At 50.0% G+C, this 24,096-nt stretch overlaps 9 protein-coding genes across 9 annotated transcripts; 3 read left to right on the forward strand and 6 right to left on the reverse strand.

Annotated features, from left to right (window-relative positions):
- Positions 1–79: 79 nt before the first annotated feature.
- Positions 80–1,048, reverse strand: P153DRAFT_379961 (uncharacterized protein; the record flags this gene model as incomplete). The annotated part of the gene is made up of 2 exons (XM_033669894.1): positions 80–163; positions 212–1,048. 2 exons carry the CDS (start codon positions 1,046–1,048, stop codon positions 80–82), a joined length of 921 nt encoding a protein of 306 aa, XP_033518452.1.
- A 404-nt stretch (positions 1,049–1,452) lies between these two features.
- P153DRAFT_426880 (glycoside hydrolase family 28 protein) lies at positions 1,453–3,082 on the reverse strand (the record flags this gene model as incomplete). The annotated part of the gene is made up of 4 exons (XM_033672629.1): positions 1,453–2,202; positions 2,262–2,607; positions 2,658–2,869; positions 3,067–3,082. The coding sequence occupies 4 exons, from the start codon at positions 3,080–3,082 to the stop codon at positions 1,529–1,531; spliced, it is 1,248 nt and encodes a 415-aa protein (XP_033518453.1). The 3' UTR covers positions 1,453–1,528.
- A 2,135-nt stretch (positions 3,083–5,217) lies between these two features.
- P153DRAFT_391097 (uncharacterized protein) lies at positions 5,218–7,398 on the reverse strand (the record flags this gene model as incomplete). The annotated part of the gene is made up of 3 exons (XM_033671001.1): positions 5,218–5,957; positions 6,011–6,640; positions 6,834–7,398. The coding sequence occupies 3 exons, from the start codon at positions 7,396–7,398 to the stop codon at positions 5,218–5,220; spliced, it is 1,935 nt and encodes a 644-aa protein (XP_033518454.1).
- Positions 7,399–7,932: 534 nt separating this feature from the next.
- Positions 7,933–8,485, forward strand: P153DRAFT_143641 (uncharacterized protein). Its single transcript, XM_033662124.1, has one exon. It carries the CDS (start codon positions 8,038–8,040, stop codon positions 8,341–8,343), a length of 306 nt encoding a protein of 101 aa, XP_033518455.1. The 5' UTR covers positions 7,933–8,037; the 3' UTR covers positions 8,344–8,485.
- A 248-nt stretch (positions 8,486–8,733) lies between these two features.
- P153DRAFT_426882 (purine transporter) lies at positions 8,734–10,871 on the forward strand. The gene is made up of 4 exons (XM_033672630.1): positions 8,734–9,009; positions 9,056–9,145; positions 9,198–10,575; positions 10,636–10,871. Exons 1-4 carry the CDS (start codon positions 8,917–8,919, stop codon positions 10,758–10,760), a joined length of 1,686 nt encoding a protein of 561 aa, XP_033518456.1. The 5' UTR covers positions 8,734–8,916; the 3' UTR covers positions 10,761–10,871.
- A 2,666-nt stretch (positions 10,872–13,537) lies between these two features.
- On the reverse strand, positions 13,538–15,080 carry P153DRAFT_391100 (uncharacterized protein; the record flags this gene model as incomplete). Its single annotated transcript, XM_033671002.1, has 2 exons — positions 13,538–13,825; positions 14,829–15,080. 2 exons carry the CDS (start codon positions 15,078–15,080, stop codon positions 13,538–13,540), a joined length of 540 nt encoding a protein of 179 aa, XP_033518457.1.
- Positions 15,081–16,254: 1,174 nt separating this feature from the next.
- P153DRAFT_371363 (uncharacterized protein) lies at positions 16,255–17,115 on the forward strand. Its single transcript, XM_033669251.1, has 2 exons — positions 16,255–16,879; positions 16,968–17,115. Exons 1-2 carry the CDS (start codon positions 16,728–16,730, stop codon positions 17,038–17,040), a joined length of 225 nt encoding a protein of 74 aa, XP_033518458.1. The 5' UTR covers positions 16,255–16,727; the 3' UTR covers positions 17,041–17,115.
- Positions 17,116–17,724: 609 nt separating this feature from the next.
- Positions 17,725–20,020, reverse strand: P153DRAFT_412352 (uncharacterized protein; the record flags this gene model as incomplete). Its single annotated transcript, XM_033672101.1, has 6 exons — positions 17,725–18,999; positions 19,052–19,454; positions 19,485–19,654; positions 19,719–19,819; positions 19,867–19,930; positions 19,978–20,020. The coding sequence occupies 6 exons, from the start codon at positions 20,018–20,020 to the stop codon at positions 18,128–18,130; spliced, it is 1,653 nt and encodes a 550-aa protein (XP_033518459.1). The 3' UTR covers positions 17,725–18,127.
- A 307-nt stretch (positions 20,021–20,327) lies between these two features.
- P153DRAFT_143744 (ankyrin) lies at positions 20,328–23,341 on the reverse strand. The gene is made up of 5 exons (XM_033662125.1): positions 22,705–23,341; positions 21,942–22,659; positions 21,809–21,894; positions 20,556–21,761; positions 20,328–20,468 (listed from the first exon to the last, which is right to left on the reverse strand). The coding sequence occupies exons 1-4, from the start codon at positions 23,151–23,153 to the stop codon at positions 20,606–20,608; spliced, it is 2,409 nt and encodes an 802-aa protein (XP_033518460.1). The 5' UTR covers positions 23,154–23,341; the 3' UTR covers positions 20,328–20,468; positions 20,556–20,605.
- Between the last annotated feature and the right edge of the window lie 755 nt (positions 23,342–24,096).

The raw sequence follows: 24,096 nt of genomic DNA on the forward strand, positions 1-24,096 counted from the left end.
GTCCGGTATTGAGAATCCCTTAATAATCGCACAGCGCCCATTTTCTTTCTACTTGTCTCTTGCTATCCAGGCTGCTTTCCTACCAACTATCACTATCCTCACTCAGCTCTGGCTTATCAGGCACGATTCTCTGATACCAGCCTCCTTTGTACATAGAGAAGTACTATTCATATCAGCATTGCAAGCACATCTCGTAAGTCATGCGACGTACCTCCTGCAGCTTCTCCTCAAAACCCTCAGGTGTGAACTTAGCATTGTCTGGGGTGAACAGATAACGGAACTTCTGGGTTGGAACAATAGAGAAGGCGGTTCCCGACCCGTTCTTGACTGCTGAGGGTACGTATCCGGGATTCAGAACGATATTGAGCTTGTACTCTGCATCACGCAGTTCATTGAGGAATGGGAAGATGACTCGCAGGATTTGGCGGAAACTGCGGGTGACCTGTATCTTATTGCTGCCGCCGCTCTCAATGAAGATGGTTACCACAGTGCCTTTCCTGAGATTGAACAACGCCTTCAGGTACAGGAACATGTCCTCACGTTCCTTCATGTTGGCTGAGTTGACCATGACACCAATGCTCCTGATGATAGAAGTCAGGTCGAAACCGAAGTGGTGGGTGTACTGAAAAAAGGTCTCGCCGACCATCTTATGGCGACCGCGAAAGTCGAAGCGCGAATCCTTACGACCAAGTCCCTCTATCATGTCTTGATGCATACCGTATCCAGTGTACGCCGGATCAAAGCAGTGTTGCAACGCAGACCGTCCATTCGCGTAGAGAGTTGTTCCATCCCCACTGTGATAGAATGTAGCGTTGTGCTCCTCGATGAAGCCTTCGTATATCATATCGCGAAGCTCCCTTGGCAGTGCTGCATGCATAGCTTCGCAAAACGGGCGACAGGTGGATTTCCCGTGCTGCTCAATTTGGTACTTGAATTTCAAGGTCGCTACGCGTATCTGCCTTTGAGTTTGCCGAAGTTTGTTCCTTTGGATCTTGAGGTTGACGTTGATGCCTGTTCTGAGTGTTTCAGCAAGCTCCTCGTTCTGCATGGTAAACTTCTTCTGAAGGCGAGTCATGAGCGCGATGGTGCTGCGTTTTGGTCAGTTGTTGTGGCAAATCTCAGCGTACTGCAGTCAGAAGTCTCACTCAGTCGCATCGTTGTGCCATACTTCACCAATATCAAAGACAACATCTGAGTCGCGGGAAGCCATTGCAACGATGCTGTTCACTGACGTGGGAGGAGATACGGATCTGTGAAGCTCAGCGGAGATGCGAGAATTGGAAAATACGCAGCAAACGGTGACTGGCAAATTAAGACGGTAGAAGGACGACAGATAAGTGGGGAAAGAGCGAACGGGCAAGCGCGTGCGCACGTGAGGGTAACGCCTTCTCAACGCCGCCTGTCGACGGGTATCCCCTTCTGTCACGCATGAGTCTCTGGATATATTATATACGCGATTTTCCTTGCACCCTAGTCTATTATACCCATAGTAACAACCGACCTTTGAGTCTGCCTCGGAGCGCGTAGCTCAACATCCCCCCGTCGAACTTCCACCAACACACACTGGCCCGGTACAGTTGAATCCATGATTCCCCACAACGTTTCCGCAAAGGTAGTTTGCTACACTCGTCCCGTTGGTGTATCTCAAATTTACGTCACTCACCGCAATATCGGTACACGGCGCCACAGCACTGCACTGCAAACTGATCGTCCGGCGATCCTTTGTAGTGCCCTTCATACCCTGAATATCAACATCTCTGACCTGGAACTGGCTGTTTGTGCAATTTCCCGCTCCTGGTGCACCGCTGAATCGTGTGCACTGACTGATCGAGAACGCTGCTCCGCGCATGCCCTTGATCGTCAGGTTCTTCATTGACATGTTCTCTGCGAAACCTAAGCCTCCTCCTCCGCCATTTGGTGGATATCCGTTCTGATCATCTGTCCATGTTTTGACGTAGAATGCGTGTAGTGTATCCTCGAAGTAAACGTTCTCGGCGCGAATATTCTCGATGGTCTCGAATTGGTCGTTGTACTGCCCGATGGAACCGATAGCGATACCAAGACCGTGGTAGAATTTTGAGTCGATGAGGGTGATGTTGGTGCTGTTCGCTTTGCAGGAGAAGGAGTCATCGCCATTGTAGACAGTCAGGTTGCGGAAGAGGAGGTTGGACGAGAAGAAAGTGTCGACGCCGTCAGTGTTTGCTTTGATCTTGGTCAGTAAGACTGTGTGAGGCTAAGTTGGAAAGAACTATATTACTCACAACTAGAGACTTTGTTCCCGGTGTTATTGACAAAGATGTCTTCCCATACGTTATCATGACTATGAATAATCGACATGGTCCACATTTGGCTCCGCAGAAATTTGAGACCCTTTACCACAGAGTTGGTAAGCCCATTGAAGGTGATTGCGTGTGGCCGACCAGGGTAGTTCGAAGTATTCGGTTGTTGCCGGATCCATTCATACCAGTAATCACCATTGCCATTAAGTGTTCCCACCCCATGTCCATTGATGCGAACATTGTCGCCTCCGAGTATGAAGGCAGTGCTCTGATTCTGGTATCCAACTGGCAGGGAGGCGTTGAGCCAATACCGAATATCTGTGCTCCACTGCGTGTTGTGCTCAGCAAGAGGTACAAAAATAGGTCTGCATAACATACCAAGAGTTCTCCTTGAATGTCAATGTCAACGTCGTTCAAACCGCTGACTCTCATTACGGAGTTCACATAGTATGTCGTAGGGTTGAAAACGACTTTGCCATGCTGCCCGCATTCCTCGAAGGCTGCACGTATCGCAGGGGCATCATCGGTCTGGTATGTGCCGCTTGCTTTTACTGTACAGATCTTACGTTCTACTGTCGCACTGGCCTTCGCTAGAAAGGCACACAGTGTCAGTGCAACCGATGTAGTGTGTCTCATACTGAAAACAAATTACCTGCCGAAAAAGTGGTATTGACCGACACTAAAATATTTCTCAAGTCTCAATGCTTGCCATACTCGCACTCATATATAATCAATATCCCTGCCTGATCACCAAGAACTCGGACAACTATAGAACTTCTTTGCTCACATTCCAAGGCGATCATAGTACGTGTTGGTGAGTTGTATATATTCCACAGATCCAAGCGATGCGGGGAACAACATCCTCCAAGGTACAATCTCGTCAAATGTTGCACGAATCGGTGTTTTCGCAAGGGCAAGGATAAAATCGAGCGGCGATCGCGCGGCTGGCGGAAGGATTGTCGGCTCGCGCTGCGCCGAATTGCCAGGGGCCTTGACCGAGGTTGAAAATATTTATTATATCGCTCATGTCCGTACGCGAAGGTCTATATTGAAGGCTTTTATGAAGACATGGTGTTTATACTCATACTACGCTTGCAGGGTACGTGATGTTGAGCGTAAGCAGCTGCTTCTCTTTGCCTAGGAAATACCAAATACTTTGCCAAATTCAGCTATGAGCCGATGCTGTTTAGCCATGCTAACAATATATTCATCAATCTGCTTGTGCTGGAAGAATACTCATTGCGCCCTTTTGGTATGGAGAAGCGGTTTTGTAGGTTTGCGTAGACAATAGTATCAACAGTTTATGTTTTTTGTGAGATACTCAGTACTTTCCAACGTGAAGTTTTTGGGCCAAAGTAGTAAAGGATCACAAGGACTAGACTAACACGAGGCGTAACTACACAAACCGCTACGTCGTTCTCTTTGAACGAGCTTCAAAATGTGTGTGTGGGAAATACCAGATTTGTTCCTTCCCCTAAGCGCGCATATTGTCAAGTCTTGTCCTTCATATCTACAACCCAGCTCAGCTTCTCAACGGATGCCTGTTCACCTCTATTCACCTCTACACCTGAAAGCTAGTCTACAGCCAATCAGATTACCATAGTATCTTCCCGTCAATTCTTGCAATTCCAAACAGCAAATCCCCCTCCCGTTCTAACCCATTACATTAAAACAACTAGCTATTCCCATACGCCACTACCTCCCTCAATAGTCTTTAACTGCCCGTCTCGCCAACGACCTATCACTCTAAGCTCCCTTCCCGTATACCCATGCTTACCGCAATAGCAGATAAACACATTCGCAGAAGCAGCCACAACATCCACAACACACCCAGCCCATGCATGTGGCCACAACTACGCACACCCCATCACACGAACAGCGATAACCACCACAGGAGCCCGCCGCCTCCACGATAGCAACCGCGAAACACAATACGCCACCCGCCAGCCTCACCTCCGATAACAATTCTCGTTCGGACCCCGCCGACAACAAGAAGGAAACAGCAAGCAGACGCAATCCGCAACACGCCGACACATCACGTATCTCTCTTCCTTGCAGGCAAACGCATTTCCACGTCGAGATACCTAGTCGCTGATCGATCGCACACAGCGCTACTAACTATGCGCATACTGTAGCGCGAACATGTTCTTCCAACAGCCACACTGAGAACCAAGGCTCTCGCACACACGTACCTGACCCCCCACACCCCCCGCAACGCTCACAAGCCATGTCACATCGCCATCGCATCACCGCGCATACCATCACGTCCCCTCACGTCATGCTACATTACCTTCCACCTAGCCTAATTCCTCGTTCCTAGCTCCCAGCCTAATACCCAGCCCCCAAAAACGAGGCTGAGAGTGTAGTGTAGTGTTTGTTGAGAAGGCGGTCCTAGCGGAAACGTGGTGGCTTGGCGCCACCACCCAACGCACACGTACGTACACACAGACAACATACACACATGGTATTGCGTAAGCTGTGGGTCCCCCTGCTCCCCCTATCGAGCGCTACCTACGCACATACCTGTGGATATGATGGTATTGCGCGAAAGTATTAGTTTGGAAGAGGGATTTATTTGGCTGGGTGGTGAGTGAGTGCTATTTTGGGGCTTGCATGTGGAGAATATGATGTGGTTTTGTAGGTTAGGTGTGTGGGTATATTGGATATTGAATGTTGAACCGAATCGACCCGGAATCTGTCCTGATTCCAAGTCGTCCATGCGTACGTGCGTGCTAGCTGAAGCCATGCTACCAACAAAAAAAAGAAGTGGACAAGGCCCAAATGGAAATCTATGGGGTACATACAATCAAAAACGTAGGGTAACGTAGCGTAACATGTCAGGAAGCGAATTCACGTTCGCATTCGCTGAGCTAGATATAAAAAAACACCAAAAATCAGGCTTAAGCATTCGGCTAGAAAAGACAAAAAAGAAAAGATTCTAAATGTAGTTCTCGCCCGGTGCTGGAGCCGTTGGTTTTTGTGCACACGCGATTGTGAGCACCATTTTCGTCTGGTACCGTTCGCACTCCTCTTTGATGTCCTTGTGCGCCCAGAACCACTCCTCGCCGTGTGAGTCGCGCACCAGCTTGCCGTACAGGTCCTGGTAGAAATGGCGGCCTAGGTTGGCCATCATGCGGCTGGCCTCGAGCATATCTTGGGGTGAGGATGAAGGGGGTGATCCTGCGAAAGCGGCAGGGTTGCTCAGGGCTTTTGGCGAGCCGGTGTGTGCGGGGAGCGCGACGCGGGCGCGGCGGATGTTTTCTAGCCCGACAATCTCCATTGTGTCGAGGACTGTGTCTGAGGGTTGCATGCTCATGCCGTGGGCTTCTAGTCTGCAGGTGATGTGCTCGTCGACCCAGGAGGATAGCTTTTGCCTTTCGCAGCTCATGTGGGGGTCTACGGAGAGGATTTCGATTTGGCCTCCTGGCTTGAGAACGCGCATGCAGTCGAAGAAGGACTGGGCCCACTCGTTGTTGCGAAGGAATGTTGATACAGAGCGCGAGACTATTGCATCAAAGTAGCCATCCGGGAAGGGCATTGTCGAGGAGATGGAAGGGACGTAGAGGGAGTGGTGGTTTAGCGGGGCGGGGTATGATGTCGGAGGATTTAATGTTTTCATCGAAGACATAGTGTAGACAGTCGCCGCAGGGTAGCGAGTTGCAAGCATCCATCCATCGGCTGTGCCAACGTTAGTACATGGGATGACAATGAGCATAGCAGAGAGTACATACCCAACGAGCCATGGAGATGCAGTATCCTCCTTTGGTCAGCCAAACGGCTGCCGCTCAGTATTTCATGTGCAGGGGACTGTAGATGCTTGTTTTGAGTCAGGCGCTGGTAGGCTGTCAACGCCCAGAGACGCTTCTCAAAGGCGATTTCCTGGTGGCTCTCGTCGTCATCGTCGAGGCCTTCCCACTCTTCGTTCAGGCGCGCGGAAATGATTCGAGGACCCGCGCTCTCCATCTTTGCCAAAGCTCGAGCGAAGGGTCCCTGTGGGGGTTTCGCACCACGCTCCGCCATGCTGCTCCCAGATCGCGATCGCGACTCGCGCTCAACGGGCTCGAGCATCACATTGCTGGAATAGCGGGGGTCGGCATGGGCATTGGCATTGGGTCGAGCTGGCGGCGGCCTTGGAGCGCCGGGCGAGACGGATCTCGCAGGCGGGGAGGGCTTGTCATGCCAGGAGCCCTGTTCGGAGATAACGTCATCATAGCGTCCGGCGTTGGAGAAGACGCTCTTGTTGGAGAAAGTGGTGCGATCGGACGACGTGGTCGAAGGGCTATAGCTGGTGGAGGTCGAGGGGCTGTAGGAAGAATGTGTAAAGTTGGAGTGCTGTGAGCGTGTGCGATCGTCGATCCTTCCTGCATGTTGTGTTAGCACTGACTGCTTGGTCAAGGTCGCAGAGCCAAGATGATGTTGATCGCTAATCGCTGATCGCTGATCGCCCGCCGATCCGGGAAAACTCGCGCCATGACCGTGCTCTGGGTGGGCTGCCACGTTGTGCAACATATGCAAAGGCTGAAGATGAGGGTGAAGGTGAGGGACAACACGTACCTCGTGATCCAAGAGAAGGTGGCCCAGGAGATAACCCAGGGGACACCATAGGGGACAGCAGCTGGGGTGTGCCAGACGGCGGAAGTGGAAATGGAAGCGAAGGCAGCGACCTCAAGGGCGGCGGGAAGCGTTGCTGGTGGACACTGTTTGTTTCTGGCGGTACATTCTGGCTCGTGGTCTTGTTGGGCGCTGGCACGTCTCGCGAGGTCGTCCTGGCCAAGGTTGCGGGTGGACTCTGCGAGCGAGCATTTGATGGCTGCTCTGCAACAGCCAAAGACGGAGGGGGAGACTTCTTGAGCGTGGTAGGCCCTGAGATCTCCTGGACGCCTTTATTTTCTCTCTTGGAAAACCACCCAAAGCCACTCCTGCCTGCAGGCTTGGCCGACGACGCGGAAGACGACGTCGAGGGCTGTCTTTCGCTGCCTCTTACGCTGTTGGAGCTCCCTGAAGACTGTGTCGTCGACGAGGAATTCCGCCTCGCACTCTCCTCCTCCTTTGCTTTCCTATGCTTGCGGGCTCCCACGGTCTCTGCATGCTGAGCGGGGATTTCGAAGGTGGGAAACATTGTGGAGATCGGCAACAATTGAATTATGGTATACACGTGGGCCGAGCCATGGACTTTGAATATATAAAACGTCGTGTTTGCATCACTCCCTCCCTTGTGAATGGGTCAGCGAAACACGGGCCTTATCACAGCCCAAGGCACCGACTTTCTGTATTGGCCATCTAGCTCTGGTAGAGCCGAATGCGACACTTCACGAGCCCGACCCACGCTCTTCGCGTCGCACGGCCCTGCATCGTCTTACCCGAGACCCCCGTGCTTAGCCCGTCTAGCCCGCCCAGGACTCGCCGCACAGCCATACAGACGCCTGCAGCAATAATTCACACTCACTTTGCACAGGGGTCAGCGAACCGGTGGAGCGTCCGAGTATGCTCTCTTGGGTGATCTTCAGCCGCGACGGCACGTTCTCACTCACCCACGCACGTCCTTGATTATCCAGGCAACGGTGCGTCTCGAACAAAGGGCCATGTCGCATTCGTCAACAGCCCCGACACCACGGAACCTCAGCCCTTCCCGCCAAAAGAAGATTCAACGCGGGAATTTGCCCGCCCAATCTTTCCGTTGCTGCAGAGTCGTGCATTACTCGCCGCCATCCTGGCCGTGGCTTGTTCTTCCACTCGTCTTCTGGCGCTGCTTCCTGTCATGGCTTACTCTCTGTTGCGCGGCCCAGCCAAGGCAAACTACTGTACATGCATGCATCTACTCGATACACATTGGCTAATCTCCGCTGCAGTCTACGCGCAAGTTTTCCACCAATGCGCGATCCGTGCAGGGACAGCTGCCGTTGTGTACCTGATTGGCGACCTCGACGGGCTGTTTTCTAGTCGAGGGCCAGCGCGTCTGCAATTCGGCTCATCCGTCTACCTGGATTTCCTCCTACCCAGACTATCACGCATACTACTTATCATCTCCGAACAAGTACGGGGTAGATTAGCCTCCAATTGCTGACTTTCTCGTATGTCTTGGGAGTTCTGAGTCTCACAGAGGGCGACACCTACATGCGGCAGGTACAACGGGTGCAGTAGAACCGGTTGCCTGCGGCTCTCGAATCGTTCAAGTTGACCACGACTTCGCAGATCATGAAGAAAGACCTGTGCCTCGTGGAGAAGATCGTCGATTGCGGTTAATCCGCCGCAATCACTCGCGTCCTGGAGTGGCGCCATGTCGGCTAGGAGGGACCGAATTCTCACTGCTAATGGAAGCGATAAGGGTCTGGTACCTTTGCCGTGCGCTACTGAAACGACCCATCCTTGCGCTTACATGACCTAGCCCTCGACTGCAGGGATGTGCGTGACATAGTGTGTGGAAGCTCGTAAAGAACTGTCACTTGCGTTAACTCTGCAATAGGAGATGCTACCACATTACTCGCAAATCCTTTGTCTTGTTAGTCGAGCGGGATGGTTTAGTTTTCTTAAGTATCGCCGCTCTCTGCTTAAATCGTTGGCTTTGAAGTCGTGCTATCTTCAGTGATTGATGCTTGTACCTGTATAATCTTGCCTCTACTACTTTCCGTTTGCAGTCATGGGTTTCTCTGAGCGTTGGAGGGCTCGCCTCAATGATATCGTTTCCCAATCTCCCGTTGGGCGATACTTCCATCTCGAGGGATCTGGTCACGTAGGCGAAGCAAGTCTTCCTCGACGAGCAATGCTAACAGTCACAGCCCAATGAAATTCGAGGTGCCAGGTTTACCACCGAGATGCGTGCAGGTCTGACGACCTTCTTCACCATGGCATACATCATCGCTGTGAATGTGAGTACATCCAGATCTGACACTGTGATAGCCACTGACTGAACACGCCCAGGCCTCTGTGCTCACTGACTCCGGAGCCACTTGTGTCTGCGACGACCCTGTCGACCCTACCTGCAGCACAAACGAGGCATATTCTCTTTGTCTTATCGAGGTCAACCGTGATCTCGTAACTGCTACCGCCGCCATCTCTGCCATCGGGTCCTTTCTCATGGGCCTCCTTGCCAACCTCCCCGTTGCTGTCGCCCCTGCTATGGGTCTGAATGCCTACCTCGCCTACCAGATTGTTGGATATCACGGAACTGGTCCGATCAACTTCCGCCTCGCTATGATGGCAGTATTCGTCGAAGGTTTCATCTTTGTCGCTCTCTCCCTCTTCGGCATCCGCCAGTGGCTCGCCCGTATCATCCCTGCCTCCATCAAGATAGCCTGTGGTGCTGGCATTGGTCTCTTCCTCACCTTGATCGGTCTCTCGTACTCTGCGGGTATCGGTGCCATCACCGGATCCAAAGCCACTCCCCTTGAGCTTGGAGGTTGCCCCGTGGAGTACCTTGACCCAGACACTGGGTCATGTGTCTCTCACAAGGCGACCTCTCCCACGATGTGGCTCGGATTCCTCATCGGTGGGGTTTTCACCTCCATACTCATGACCTACAAGATCCGTGGCTCCATGATTGTAGGAATTGCTCTAGTGTCCATCTTCTCCTGGCCTCGCGACACCCACGTCACTTACTTCCCCCGCACTACACTTGGAGACAACCGTTTTGAGTTCTTCAAGAATGTAGTCGCCTTCCATCCAATCAAGAACGTTCTCGCCGTCCAAGACTGGAACCTCTCTACCGTCGACGGGAATATTGGCCAGTTCGTGCTCGCCGTCTTCACTATGTTGTACGTCGATCTTCTCGATGCTACTGGTACTCTATACTCCATGGCTCGCTTCTCCGGTGTCGTCGACCCAGACACAGGCGACTTCCCACGCAGCACCATTGCCTACTGTGCTGATGCGGTTGCCATCTCGATTGGCTCGCTATTTGGATCCTCGCCCGTCACCGCGTTCGTCGAGTCTGGCGCCGGTATCCAAGAAGGCGGTCGCACCGGTCTCACTGCAATGACCACTGGCATCTGCTTCTTCATCTCCCTCTTCTTCGCGCCCGTCTTCGCTTCCATCCCCCCTTGGGCCACTGGCGGTGCCCTAGTTCTCGTGGGCTGCATGATGATGCGTGGTATCACAGCCATCAACTGGAACTACCCCGGCGACGCCATCCCCGCCTTCGTAACCGTCATGTTCATGCCGTTCTCATACTCCATCGCGTACGGCCTTGTCGCCGGTATCATGTGCTACGCCATCATCAACACATCTACATGGGTTCTCGGCGCCATCTCCGGCGGCCGTTGGCTTCCTCCTGATTATGAAAACAAGGAGTACTGGAGCTGTAAGTTTTCACTCCTACCTTTATGCCTATCGATGAACGAAACTAACATATCTGTCTTAGTCCGCTCTGATTCTCCCGGCGCCCAGCCGTGGTTCATCCGCGCTCTCAAGGGCGACAAGCGGTTCTGGAAACCCGAGAGCCTCTCGTTTGAGCTGCAGTCCCAAGAGGCAATTCCTAAGAGCTAGATGTTTACTTTTTGTGCTGCGATCATGACATGAATTCACGTTGTATATATTTTTAATGTGGCTAGTCGTAATGTGAAGAATGGAGAGAATACCAACCCCATTGCATACCCCATCCGTTATGCCCTATCAAGAATCGTCTGCCTCGTGAATCTCATAGCAGCCAACTCCCGCAATTCATTATGAACACACTTCACACCCACCGCGCCTCTCCAGCCTACCTCTACCCAGATCCACAGATCGCAACACCCTACACCCAACCAACACCTCCAACCCAAACATCACATCCAACCCCAGCAACACAGCCCTCCACCATCAACCCCAAACGCAAACAAAACACTCCCAACACCCCCCATACCTTTCCCCTCTCCTCACACTGCCGCGCACCACCCCAAAAAGCCTAGCCTCCGCACCTCCCTCCATCCTCGGAACAGTAACACCGACTCCCCGGCCCCGACCCAGCCAAGGCGGAGACGATGCGAAGACGGAGCCTCGCCGCATAGTCGCTAGACGTACGCACCCGAGTAGGTATAGGCGCGGTGCTTGCTCCGCGCTGTGGTTAGCAGGGGAGATATACGAGTGCGACCCGTTGCGCGGGTCTAGATGGGGGAGTGCTTGGCGTGGGTGGTTTGGAGTTAGGCGGAGAATTTGCAATGTGAGCGAGCGAGCGGAGGTGGGCGCATGGCGTGGTGTAGCGTGGTGTAGCATTTGAGTTTTGGGGCGGATTGGGGGAAGTGTTCGGGGCATGTGTGGGTGATGGGGGGTTCGGAAATAGATGTCGCATCTGTAGAGTACAGGTAGGTACAGTATGCTATGCTATGCTGTGCTATGGGCGGACCTTTCGAAACAACGCAGATGCTACCTACCTATGGCGGCGTGGTGTATGTTGCAGAGGTGACTACTTGCTTACTCCAGCTGACTACCCACACACCCCTGCAAAACGCGAATGCAACCAGGTACCAAGTGGGAGAACGCTAGGAGCAGTGTGCCTTGAGCTATAGGTGCGAGTAGCTTGTGGCTTCGCTAGAGCAGAGCTACGGCTATATAGCGGAAAGCGTGGCGTGCGGGCTTTCTGGTAAAGTTGTAGTCGGGTGCGCTTACCGCATCCAGGGCCAACTGGAACCAGAACTTCAGCTTCGTGTGCCGCTGGAGGTCCAATGTGCTGTGAGTTTCCATTCGGCGTTATTTATCTCAATACATTAGATGTGTTCATCGGGCACTTCGTTATGAGCCTATATCCCGCATTGCTGGAGGTAGAGTAATGTGCTCTCTCGGTTCGCAATGGCCTGTTTCATCACATGTGCCGTTGTTTTTGGCGTGCTGCTAGACTAGCCTCTTGCTACTGCTACTCGGTCCTTGCAGTAGCTTACCAAACTTTTTCTCAAGGAACTTGCCGCTTTCCCTGTATACGTATGTACATGTGGGACTAGGTTTGTATATCTGAGAATTGCGTGACGTGTGCGACGTGGGCGTGTTCTTTAAGTTCATTGGACGCGTACTGCGCCTAGCGTGTCCCAGACTGGCGGGTTTGAGGCTGATGGATGAAAGACTGTGGACGAGGCTTGGGAGATTATGTCTTTCTGTGGGGTTTTTCTTTCTTGGGTCGGGTGGGTTTAGGGTGAATCTCTTGTTGTTGTTTTTCTGGGCCTGGGAGATTGTACGTCGGGACTTGCTTCTCCGATTGTCTGGTTTGCAGGGTAGTCAGGAACTTGGACAAGCTCCCCGGAATAGACGTGTCGTGTTATTGTTTCTTACTATGAAACCAATACATTGGTATTTGGGACTGCTAAGCTAGTGTAGGAATTTGGATTATCGTAGGCCCAATGTGGTGGGCAGCTGTATCTACTCCTCCCCCGCGTCAATGTTCCCAGCACCGTGGTCGTTATCATACACAACAAGCTTGGCTTGGATCACTGCGTTCAGTTGCATACTAGTTCCGACTGCAAGCCTCGTCTTTGTAATCTTCACATAGAGGATTCTGCTAGTACAGCTCATACATACACCGGAAGTAGGGTCAGTATTTTACGCCTAGACGGACCCCTTTGTTGGCGAAAGGAATAAGAAACACGTCGGAGCGGGGAAGCACCGTACGCTGAGGATTTCGGTGGCGGCCATTTGATAGGTAGTCTGCCCAATCCTACACTTGAAGGGTTTGCAATATTCTATAACGTAGGGCCATGACGGAATGAGACCATATATCGCCTGCTCACTCATCTGACTGCCGTAAGTGAGGTCAAGATTCCCTATCTCTTCATCTGGTTGAAGATCCCATGAACATGTGAGTCGATGCTTCATTCTTCCAACAGTGTAGCATGGTAACGCACTCTATCTTGTACATTAGCGGTACATTGCATGAGTTCAGAATGATATACAGAGCTCCTACCAGGAAGCATGACCTACTCCAAGTCAAGAACGATGTCCTTACCGTTGAACATGACATGCAGATAGTTTGGCATGTTCTAACTGAAGAGCGCATCGTACGCGGCCAACACTAGATCAATTCAAGGCGTTAACGCGCTCAGAATGTCTGACGACAATGCGTTCAGCCAGCCTTTTTTCAGCCGAACAGGGCTTTCGATATATTGGTAAATCCAGCGATCAGAGATACTATAACTCTCGAAATGAACACGCCCGGGCTCAATTCTTTGGTGTCTTGGTTATGTTGGCCAAGAGAACAATATTTCAAGATGGCTTCGCATGGTCTGGCTAGTTGCTGCTTCATCAAGCGCTAACGATGCAACTGTGTGCATATGTCACAGATTGATTCTATGCCAGATAGCCTATTGCTTCGTTTCCTGGCCAAGGTAGGATCGCCATCTAGCTCGAGCTTGATCTTCGCTTGCGACATTGGCACTAAGCATGTCGATCAAATCTTCAAATTCCAGCTCAGTGACATTCCAACGTGTGGTAGGACCCGGGTGATTGGTATTATCTTCGTCGCTGTAGTTTTCGACACTTAGCTTGCAAGCTAGAAGCTTCTTGTTGCGCTTATTTGGTGTGGAGAGATACAATATCCGATGCAAGCGAGATGCAGTTTTTGGTATGACTATCACATTGGGACATGCTGGCTGAATGTCGTAACTGTAAGCTATAATGACTCTCTACGGACTACTACTGCCCACAGTCCTTGCGAGTGTATCTGGCGTGCTTCCTCAAGAGTGCAAGGTTCGATTCCGGGAGTATAGGGCTAGTGTTCTCCACAACTGCAGCACGAGTCTTTCACCTCTCATGAAGATATAACACGACGGTCAAGACGAAAAGGGGGTTGTTGTATAAGTTAAGATGGACGTGATTAATGTTGAGAACTGCAGGCGAGAGTATGTTACTTCTTGTTTGAATATTAAATTTGGTGTGTGACAACAGTAACCAGAATCGCGTCAGGACGATTGGACAAGTTGTAGTAGAGCCAACGGTCATAGCCAGTAATTTTACGGAGGCAGGAGGGATACCTCGGACAATGTGAAGGCTGACAGAGAGAAGACATCTTTAGGTTCGAATGATGAGATCATGGGATATATAGATGTTGCAGTTTTTCGTGTCAGCCTTGAGAATGTGCGAAATACCGAGTGTCATTATACGGATCCCAGCTGTCCGGAAATGAACAAAAGCTTTCTCATAACCAGATGGCAATGAGACTTCAGAGTTTCTCTTGAGTTACTTTTTGAGCGGCTTGCATAATGTACTGTTGTTCTGAAATATGCGGATTCTTCAGATCCGTACTGAAAAGGCTGAGAGGCGAGTTGTGACCTATACCATCGAGATGGTGTCAAATCGGCGAGTCTTCCTATGACATTTGTGAAACATCCAAGTGGGGTATAGAGACAATCCCTGAGTAGACTCCTACCTCTTGTCACCCGAAACTCTTCCCGTTCATGATACAGGCTGATAGCAATCAAGCACTCGTTATATCATCTCCTCAATATTCACCTCTTCCTCCGCTCAGGTCTTTTCTGATATCCATTTGCATTGCCCCGAGTACGTATCCCTACACCCCGTACGTTCCACTTATCCCAGGTGCCATAACTGTCAAACTTATGGTTCGAGTGAAAGTTTCTAGCCATCCAATCTTACCAGCGCTCGTTCATTGGGTATTTTGTCTTCTCTTCTTGGTCTGACAATAAGAAATTCAGTATCGTTGCAATGTGGGATGCTGGTGCGCCGGGCGGAGACCTCGAGTTCGCTGTTGGAGGAGGGGTTGAGGATGCGGGAGTTGAGACTTTTGTTGTAGCGGAGTGGTTGGCTGGAGGGGTCGGAGTCGTAGCATACTGGAGGGTTGCCGGAGATGATGGTCGTAGAGGGAGTACTAAGCTTGGTATCTTCCATTTTGTGTGATCCCATTGCTCGATTGTATGTTTTAGCTCTACAGAGAATACGTGTGGTGAGAAACAAACAATAGGTCGTTGGTGTCCGGAGAATATCCAAAAGAGCTTTGAATGATGGTACTTAGGCGGTATTTATGAACGTTCCAAGTTGAGTTCAAATTCAAAATAACACCTAAACACAGCCACAGCTAGGAGAGTTGTTCTACACTTGTAGCTTGGGCCAAGATCACATTACTAGCCATCCAATCTTGATTCGCAGGATCCGTATTTTCTTGTAGAGATTGGCGAATTGTTTGGCGATGCCTCAAAGTTGGATCAGAAAACTTCAAGGCAAGAATGCCTTGGTGCACTGCCAAGCGTTTTGTTGGTCGTGCCAGATTCTGAGAGTCTGACGTCGGTGGGCTGTGGCACACAGTAGTACTGTATCGATCAACCTTCTCTTGTGTGTAGAGGTTCCGAAGGCACTACTTGACATGCCGGAGACTGCGTTACATAACCAGTAACACGCCAGCCCATTTTCTCAGGGCAATGTAGATCTTTAGCCCAGTAGGCAGAAGTCCCGTTTACGCCAAAGAAGGACATGCACACAGACTAATTCCCAGCTCGAGAAATGTTGTGAAGCTCTACATGACAGTGATTGGTATAGGGGCTGGTGTGGAAACATTCCGGTGCTTGTAACGTAGGCGTGCGCAAGTAGATACTTCGATTGTCGAACGTGGAATCAAGAATCAATGGATGACGAGGTAAACATAAGTAAATTAGCTGCTCGTCCGATGATGCATTTCCTTCTCGTCAGCATTCATGTTCGGGTCCAATTTCAAAATCGAGTACAGTTGTTGAGCCATTTGAACTGAGTGGCGAATTCGGCGCGAAATATTGTAGGATCAGCGAGAACGCTAGATGACTAAGTCATCGTGACCAATCGGTGAACAAAGCTTCTTCACGCACAAACACTCATCCGTCCAACACTCAGACCAAAGATAGGTTTTCCCGCAGCGATCTCGTGCCCAGAACGTGGGGCTAGGCTCGAAGCATCGTGTGGGGGATGGTCGTCTTCTCCAGAAAGTGTCACACCACTCTCACATCACCGACTTGCTTACTCGTGCCGTCGGCAAGCGCCGCAACAGTCAAGGGGGTTCGAGAACATCACACCATTCTCTCACGATCACGGTAACATTTTCTCCAAAACCAACCAAATGATCCGGAAATGCGCGAAAGTTTTCAACGGCACTCTGAAAACTTGCCAGGAGGGGAAACTTCGTTTAGGCGTACCGGATTCCAGGCTATGGAACTGTCGTGATCCGTAGCAGACGCTGCCAGCTCGTAGGGCTGGAAATCCATCGCGGCAATGCGTCGGAAAGGTAAGATCTCAGCTGATACAGTGATGGTGTGACACCGTATTCTATCTCCTGCCGATTGATACTCAAAACGACATTTGTATGCATTTTATAAGTCTTCGTTCTGCACTTCAGTCGTACACACTCCACTCAACATCACACTCGATAGACATTCAGCATACATACCAGTCTACTCTCCAATCAACCGCTTCAAAACTACATTGCGACTCGACTCGACTCAGACTTCACATCATTACAGACAAACCCCGCTCCAGCACAGTCTCAGCTCCAACTCAAACTACAACATCAAAATGCCTTCCCCAACACAAGCCCGCACCATGTTCCGCAGTGCTGCTCGCTACCTCACTGAGCAGCACCCGTTTGCGCGTAACCCTACCACTATGCCATCGCATTCTATTCGCTACCTCGACCTGAACAAAAGAGTCGTAAAGGCAAGCGCTTTGTAAGTCACCACTCCACATCCTACCCAGCATGCTTCCATCCAAAGCCTCCTTTCTCCATCTTGGTAGGAGCTAATGAACACCCAACAGATACTTCCCCTTCGCAGTTGGCGTCCTCGGCTGGCCAGTCGCCGCTGCCTGGTGGTTCAATGGCTCCATGTGACTCTTTGAAGGAGAAAGAGAGCGGATGGTAGAGAGACATTTCGTACGGAATTTGGATTCCAAAGAGGTTGCAGACCTGATTCTCAATATGCGGTGGGATGATTGAAGATTTGTTTGGCATTCATATGGCACTGGCGTTGGGCGTTCAAACTTGTGCAGAGGCCCTTTGAGTTGGCACTGTAAGATACCACACAATTTACCACATTACATTCAAGTGCAGTCTTTGCACGCTCGTGAAATACAGTAAGATAAATGTAGAGAGGCACAGTGTCCAATGATGCGGTTTCTTGCAAGACATCTCGAGGAAGTTCAAGGAGTGATATCAGGCTTTCGACAGCTTGCGCCACGGAACTCTCAACGAAATTCTCTTGAATGGGGGGAGATGAAGAATTCGACATTATCATAAGCAGGCGTAATATTCAGAGCAGCTCCGATGATCTGAAGGCGGATGCTGGTTGTGAGGCTGTGTCAATGACAGAAACAAACCAATCCCTCTACTTTTGGCGTATCTGTCAGTGGAACTTGCCTGATCATCCGACTGCGGGGAGGGGAACACCGAGAAAATCTATTTAGCCGTCTGCTGACATCTGGGGTTTTGCGTCCCGGAATTGATCTACGTGCCGCTGCGCCGCATCCTTACTGTGGTCCTTGTGGTCCCCCCCCCTTAAGTGTTGACCATTCGCCACTTGTGGGTACCTCCAACAACGCTCACGGATTGGTCAGAATTGTCTTGATCGACGTTCCTGACGAGGCGTATACTTCGGGCGGGGATCACCCCATCAGCAGCTGGATATCAGGGGCTGTTCTAGTCCCACCTATTATGACTCGTCTTCGTAACATACACCCATCCTTTAGAACTCCTTACTTACGCTTTCATGCTATGTCTCTACTGTTTTGTCCACACAGGACAGCTCCGAACTTCCCGTTTACTACCAAACCCAAGCTGATATATTCCGACAACTTGTGAATGACGTTGCAGATGTATTTGAAATTTCGATCCAGGTCACTTTCAGTGCGGAGGGTATCTAATTTGCGAGACTGCTGCAAATACAGCCTTTCTTCAAGTCATGACGGCTGGAACTACATACCTATAGACTTTGATCTTGGTATGGCCATATCCGGGAGAACAACACCCTCTGCGACTCAGACTCAGCCATGTTTACAAACATCTCCTTGACAGTATTGTTGATGTGCAAAGCCTGCTCATAATTCTCTGGAAGCACCATGCCACCCAGCGGGATCAGGTTGTCGTCTTGAAGCTGGTGCAATACTTCCCCAAGGCCCTCTACAACCTCCAATTCGTCGTTGTGAAGCTCCAGTTCCTTTGGATCGAATTGTATAGGACAAGGTGCATTCACAGGTGTAATCTCTTCCCAATGAGCGACTATGTTTATCAAAGCATGACGAAATGAAAACACATCGTTTCTGCTCCATGCACCACAGAGCAACGAGTTGGGCTTGATCCGAAGAGAGCGATTTGGCGAAGTCACTGCGACCCACTGTTGCTCATTCTTAAGCCTCGTGAGGTGTTGGTAGTGTCTGAGGAGATCTGAGGTCCCATCTGCGTCATGTGTTGCCTTGGACCCATCTGATGCGGTTTTCAAGCAATTTCTCGTGGTATATGATCTGATCGGAAGAAGTAGACGCGGAATCTTGTGTTGAAAGAAAAGCCCAGACACCGAGACTGACTGCCAGTCAATGATGCAAGTTATTTGCTTCGTGTCTGGATCCACGAATATATTGTCGAGGTGAAGGTCTGGGTGAGACAGTGATGTCCGGGACGGACCCGGTGACAGATGAGGAACGAGTTGGAGATATCGTTCTAAGAGTGAGATGTACTCACCAGGAGTTTCTAACGCCTCAAGGGATTGGTATGGATTCGTGCGGGGTTTTGCGTGCGTCTTCGCCCACTGTAGCTCGTTGACTCCTAACGCTGTCAAGTAGGAGATTGGAGTAATCCCTTGATAGGTCAGCAGAACGCTCTTGTCGAGACGGTAGTGCATGTAGCTTACATGGACCTCGATCTAACTTCATCATAGCTCTATCGCCTTCCCATAGCCTCGCTTCAGTCAATGGCCCAACCACAAACTCCTCTGCTGGAGACCCTTTTACCAAGTCGCCAGATGAGTAAGACCTTGCGTCCAGGTCGTAGACCTGGATAGCCTTCTTTTCCAAATCCTTCTTGTAGTAGATGCAGCCATGACCCCCGAATGAAACCGAGGTCAGCTTCGTCTCAAAATCTACAAGCCGAGTCACCAGACCAAGTTGTGTTTCTTTTTGCCACATATACCAAAGACTCCCTAGTGGCTTGCCTTTGGCCTTCTCTTCAATAATGTACTCCGCACCGACTGGATTGAATGGATCCGAACAATATGTATAAATGGGCGGAACGGGCAGTTTCAAAATTGTGCGGAGCTGAAGTATATTGTTAGAACTTCACAATACTAGTGGTAGGTCACATAAAAAGTCTCGTGTAGCTACCTCAGAGGCAGTTGTGTAAAACGCCGGGCCAGCGTTGGGATTAGGAATTTTTGCGAAGACCTCAGCTCCGTTGTCCATGATTATTGTGAAAGCTTTGTTGTACTGACCTTCTACGCATTTCACTACTTTGACACCTGATTGTAGGAGTTAGGCTCATCCATATACGAACTCGAGATGGGATTTGGCTAAGTGTCTTACACGATTTAGCTCCATTACCAACGGCATGAACGGCAGCGTCAAGGAGGGCAGAGATATTGAACTTCCGATACCGCATCGCAAGGTTCTCAGGTTCGTTGCATCTGGGCATTATGAGATTGCTTCACTAAGTAGCAGGGTCTGCACATACGACCACCGGTATCGAGTATACCTGTACAACTCTTCTTCTGTAGTGTCTTCCTCTATAATACGAGCTGAATGAGATCATCCTTAGATCCCGAGTCATAAATGCTTGTCTTACCCGAACCATCTTCTCTCTGCTTTCGAAGGATGGGTCTTGCCATAGTACTCATCGTCCAGTGAAGGCCTGTTTGCTGACAGTGCCAGAACCTGTTTTCGCGCAAAGTCTTGAGCGTGGAGCTCAATCTAAATAGACTGAAACCGTAATGGAAAGGTTTCATTGCATTGTAATCTTTATAGCATTGATGACTTATGAGTAAAGTCCATTCAAGACGATGCAAAAAGGCGACCCTCGGAAAGACAGATTTCCGTTCCCCAACGCTAGACCGGGTTTGTCCGAGTATGCGGTATTTCTTTCCTTTCACCACTACCAAATGGGGCAGGTTATGAAGCAGACTCTGACTTTGGCTGAGAGTTTGATAATACAGTGCAGCAATACAGCATGTGGGGAACTGTCCACTTGTAATTACAATATAGGTTGGACGATAACGTCGCTGGAAACACCTGATATCGAGGATTTGATTATAGTCTCAAACCAGTTGCCCCTTCTGACTAACGAACGATCAGCAAGCAGCTTCCAGAGAAAGTGATGTAGCTTTCTTATGTTTTGTGTTTGAGGCCAGGACGAGGAGAACTTACTTCGCTCAAGTTTGGTCTTGGTGTGTGCTTCGCCTGTGACTTTCATCGTATTATTCAGTCTCGTCGTCGTTTTCATCTTCATCATCTTCTGCCGTGACGTCTTCCTCCTTGTTGTCTTCATTGTCTGTCTCCTCATTACTCTCTTCTATATTCTCATCATCCGTGTCATGCCACTCGTCCTCACTACGGTCTCGCATACTCTGTTCATCCTCAGATTGCTCGTCGTCAGATTCCGCAGGAAAAGCTCCAGGAAGACGGGGCGTGTTCTTCTTTTCGGACGCAGAATTGGAAGGTATGATGCTATCGAGCAGGGCTTTGAAAGCAGCCTTTTCTTCCTCGATGGGCGCTCGATCTCCGAAAACAGTTTCGTCGCGCCAACTAAAGCAGCCCCAATATCCTTTAACTGCTTCGTCGTCTATCGGCAGGCCTTCGATTTGTGCTTCTTCCAGTATACGCATTGTTTCCAGATCTCCGAACCAGGCTGCATAATGAATCATTGAATCTCCATCCCGATCTTTTCGATTCAATATGGCTTTGCGATCACAGAGGAGCTTGAGAACGTCATGGTTGTTATTTTGGACAGCACCGAGGACAGCCGTTACGCCATATTCGTTTTGGATTTCCATGTCTGCTCCATATTGTAACAGCTTCTCGCAACTAATCTGGGTTCCAAACTGAGCTGCGAACATCAGACTCGTCCTTCCATCTCGATCTTGATGATTCACATCAGTACCAGCGCGCACAAGTAGATGAACTATTTCCTCGTTGACAGGAAACATCAGCAAAGCTCGTAACATAACATTTTGCTGTTCTCTATCCAGGATGTTAACGTGGGCGCCAGCATCAAGAAGCTTCTGACAACACATAACTGAACCTGACTCTACTGCCCAGCTTATGACTGATCTGCCTTGTCTGCATACTGCATTGACATCAGCCCCAGCACTCAACAGCGCATCAACGATGTCCAAATGAGCGAATCGCACTGCCCAGTGAAGTGGCGTGAAACCATAGTAGTCTCTCGATAAAACAGACGAGGCATCGAGCCTCACTTGATGCGTGAGGTCCTCTATCTGGTTGCCTATTGCTGAGTCGTGGACAGAGCTAAGGTTCAAATTGTCACGCACATCTTCGAGGTCCGGACGAGCTCGTACAATTGCAAACTTATCACTGTTCATGCGTTTCAACCAGAGGTATTCTGCGAGGGTACTGGATCGTATGAGTAGTTTCTATCGAAAGCTTACAGGGCGACTCACAATCCGATTCGACTCCGATGATTCAACTCTGTGCCAGTGTCAAGAAGTAGGTTGCATACATCGGCGCGATTATGAATCACAGCCATCTGTCAAGTTAGGGTCGTTTGTGTACGAAGTAAAATGAGAATCTTACAGCAAAAATTGTTTCGTAGCCGCCATCATAGTCAAAGCAATCAAAAGCCCTTAGACCATATGAGGACATAAATTTTTGAAGGTCTTCCACAGTAAATCTATCTTCGAATAGGTAAAATAGTTTGTTATAGATAACACTATCAAAACAGATTCGTGGTATCCTCAAGGTCCAAGTACCGCCAAGGCCACCGAGAGAGCGCCAGGACGACGTAAGCTCGATGCCCAAAGGAAGTAACCAAGACGGAAAGAAGTACTGGAAGCGTGCTGATCCCGATCCTGGGTCTTGGTTGCCACATTTCTTGAAATTGCAAGACCGGTGGTTGAGCAAGGGTGTACCAGTAAAGTTGACGAAAGCAGAACCGATCAGGCCCTTGAGCCATTTTGGTGTGCTACCTTGGAGTGGGATATGGCATTGGCACGGACATCGCCGTGGACAGCGTCGACTCACGAGCTTCGTCTCGATTTTGACGTAGGTTGTCGGTTGCTGTACCGTGAGTGTCAATCTTGTTTCGTTGTTGCTGCCTGTAGTCGTCGATGACTCTGGGAAAGAAATCTCCCGAACATTTCCTTGGGCTTCGGACGTGCTGGCTGATATGATATTCTCGAGTATCATAGCTGTATCTGCATTGGGACTGCCTTTTAAGCAAGTCATCTCCGTATCGTTTGGTCGTACCAGAGTGATCTGCTGAATGCTTGTGAAAAGCTTTGGAATCGTCCGCCTGAAGAGGGGTTAGGGGACGTACGACGCGTTGGGATGCACTTACAGTTGTGAAGCACTTAATGTCAACCCGAGGCTCACTTTGATAGAGACAAGCTCTTGTTGTAGAGCATCGAATTGAGATTGACCTTCGCCAATAAGTTCTCTCCATTTTGCTCGCCTTCTTAACTTCGGATCGCGGTTGTCGACTAGGTTCTCTCCTTCACGTAACACATCTTCTTTCAAAAACTTGTTGAAAGCGTCTAACCGTGCCTTCGCTCGGAGAAGCAACCGTTCTATCTCAGCCTTCGTATCTCCTTGAACCTCGTCTCCTAAATCATCCAAAACCCGATGCACGAAACTCAGAGTTGCCTTGAAATCGTTCACCTCATTCAAAGCCGTAAGAATATAGAGAGGAGCTCCGCGGAGTCCGTATAGCCTTGTTAGAGTGGAACCAGTCAGAGAGGCCGCGCCAATGAGAGTGATGATACTCGCAACAAGGCCGACAACCTCCATCGCATCGAAGAGGGCACAAGAAGCACCGCAAAGGAGGTTGTGTTAGATAGATGGCGGGACCAAAGTCGCTTTAGATAGGAAGTCGAGGGTCGCCAAGCGAGAAGGCTGAGTTTAGAAGCAGGCGCAGTCATCAGCCTCGTTGCCATAATGTAAGTCCAATAGCATCCCAAATTGACAGAATAAAGTTTTACATGAGGCGGCAGCTTGAACCAATTATATTATGAGGTCACATATCAAGTATGCGTTGTCTGACGCTGCGCCAGCTCGAAGCGCTCAGCCTTGTGTGACCATAAGACGCGTTTTGAGCTCATGATCAACCAGAACGCAATATTTACGTATGGAAACGAGTAATTGGTGGTGGTCTTGGTAAGACTTGATACACATGTCGGGGGCAAAAAGGCTGCGAGGAGAGGCTGCGCCTTCGGACAACGTACTGGAGGAGACAGAATTGAAAATACCGACGCTACGCGCTGCGCCAGAGACGGCAAGAGCAGACACACCTTGCCATCTACATTCATCTGTTAGACAGTCTTAGAGGATCCCTCCAGAGACTATGTATATATCTCCATCTGATTAGGTTTGTTGATTCTCTACGCTACCGAGGCTTCATTTTGTGAGGCCTTCTCTGTGGGAGCCACCGCTTACGAACATGTCGACATGGTGAAAACTCCTCTACCAAGATAGCAAGAATGGGAATATCCTAAATCCAGAAGTATGACGAACAAGCTGCGGCTTTGATAACGTGCATGGGTCCGAGGGATTGTTGGACTGGAAAGCAAGAGCCAATCGTTCGAGCTAAATGTTATCACCATGTGACGTTGGGCGGTCCAAACAACTCCACGAAACTATTATAGGGATTGATACCAACCTGAAGAAAGGTACAAGAGAAAATACGAAGGACAACGCCGAAGAATTATACATTTTCAGATACCAATAGTCGATT

This window comes from Dothidotthia symphoricarpi (assembly GCF_010015815.1).
Source record: "Dothidotthia symphoricarpi CBS 119687 unplaced genomic scaffold P153scaffold_25, whole genome shotgun sequence".
NCBI classification, from domain to species: Eukaryota; Fungi; Ascomycota; class Dothideomycetes; order Pleosporales; family Dothidotthiaceae; genus Dothidotthia; species Dothidotthia symphoricarpi.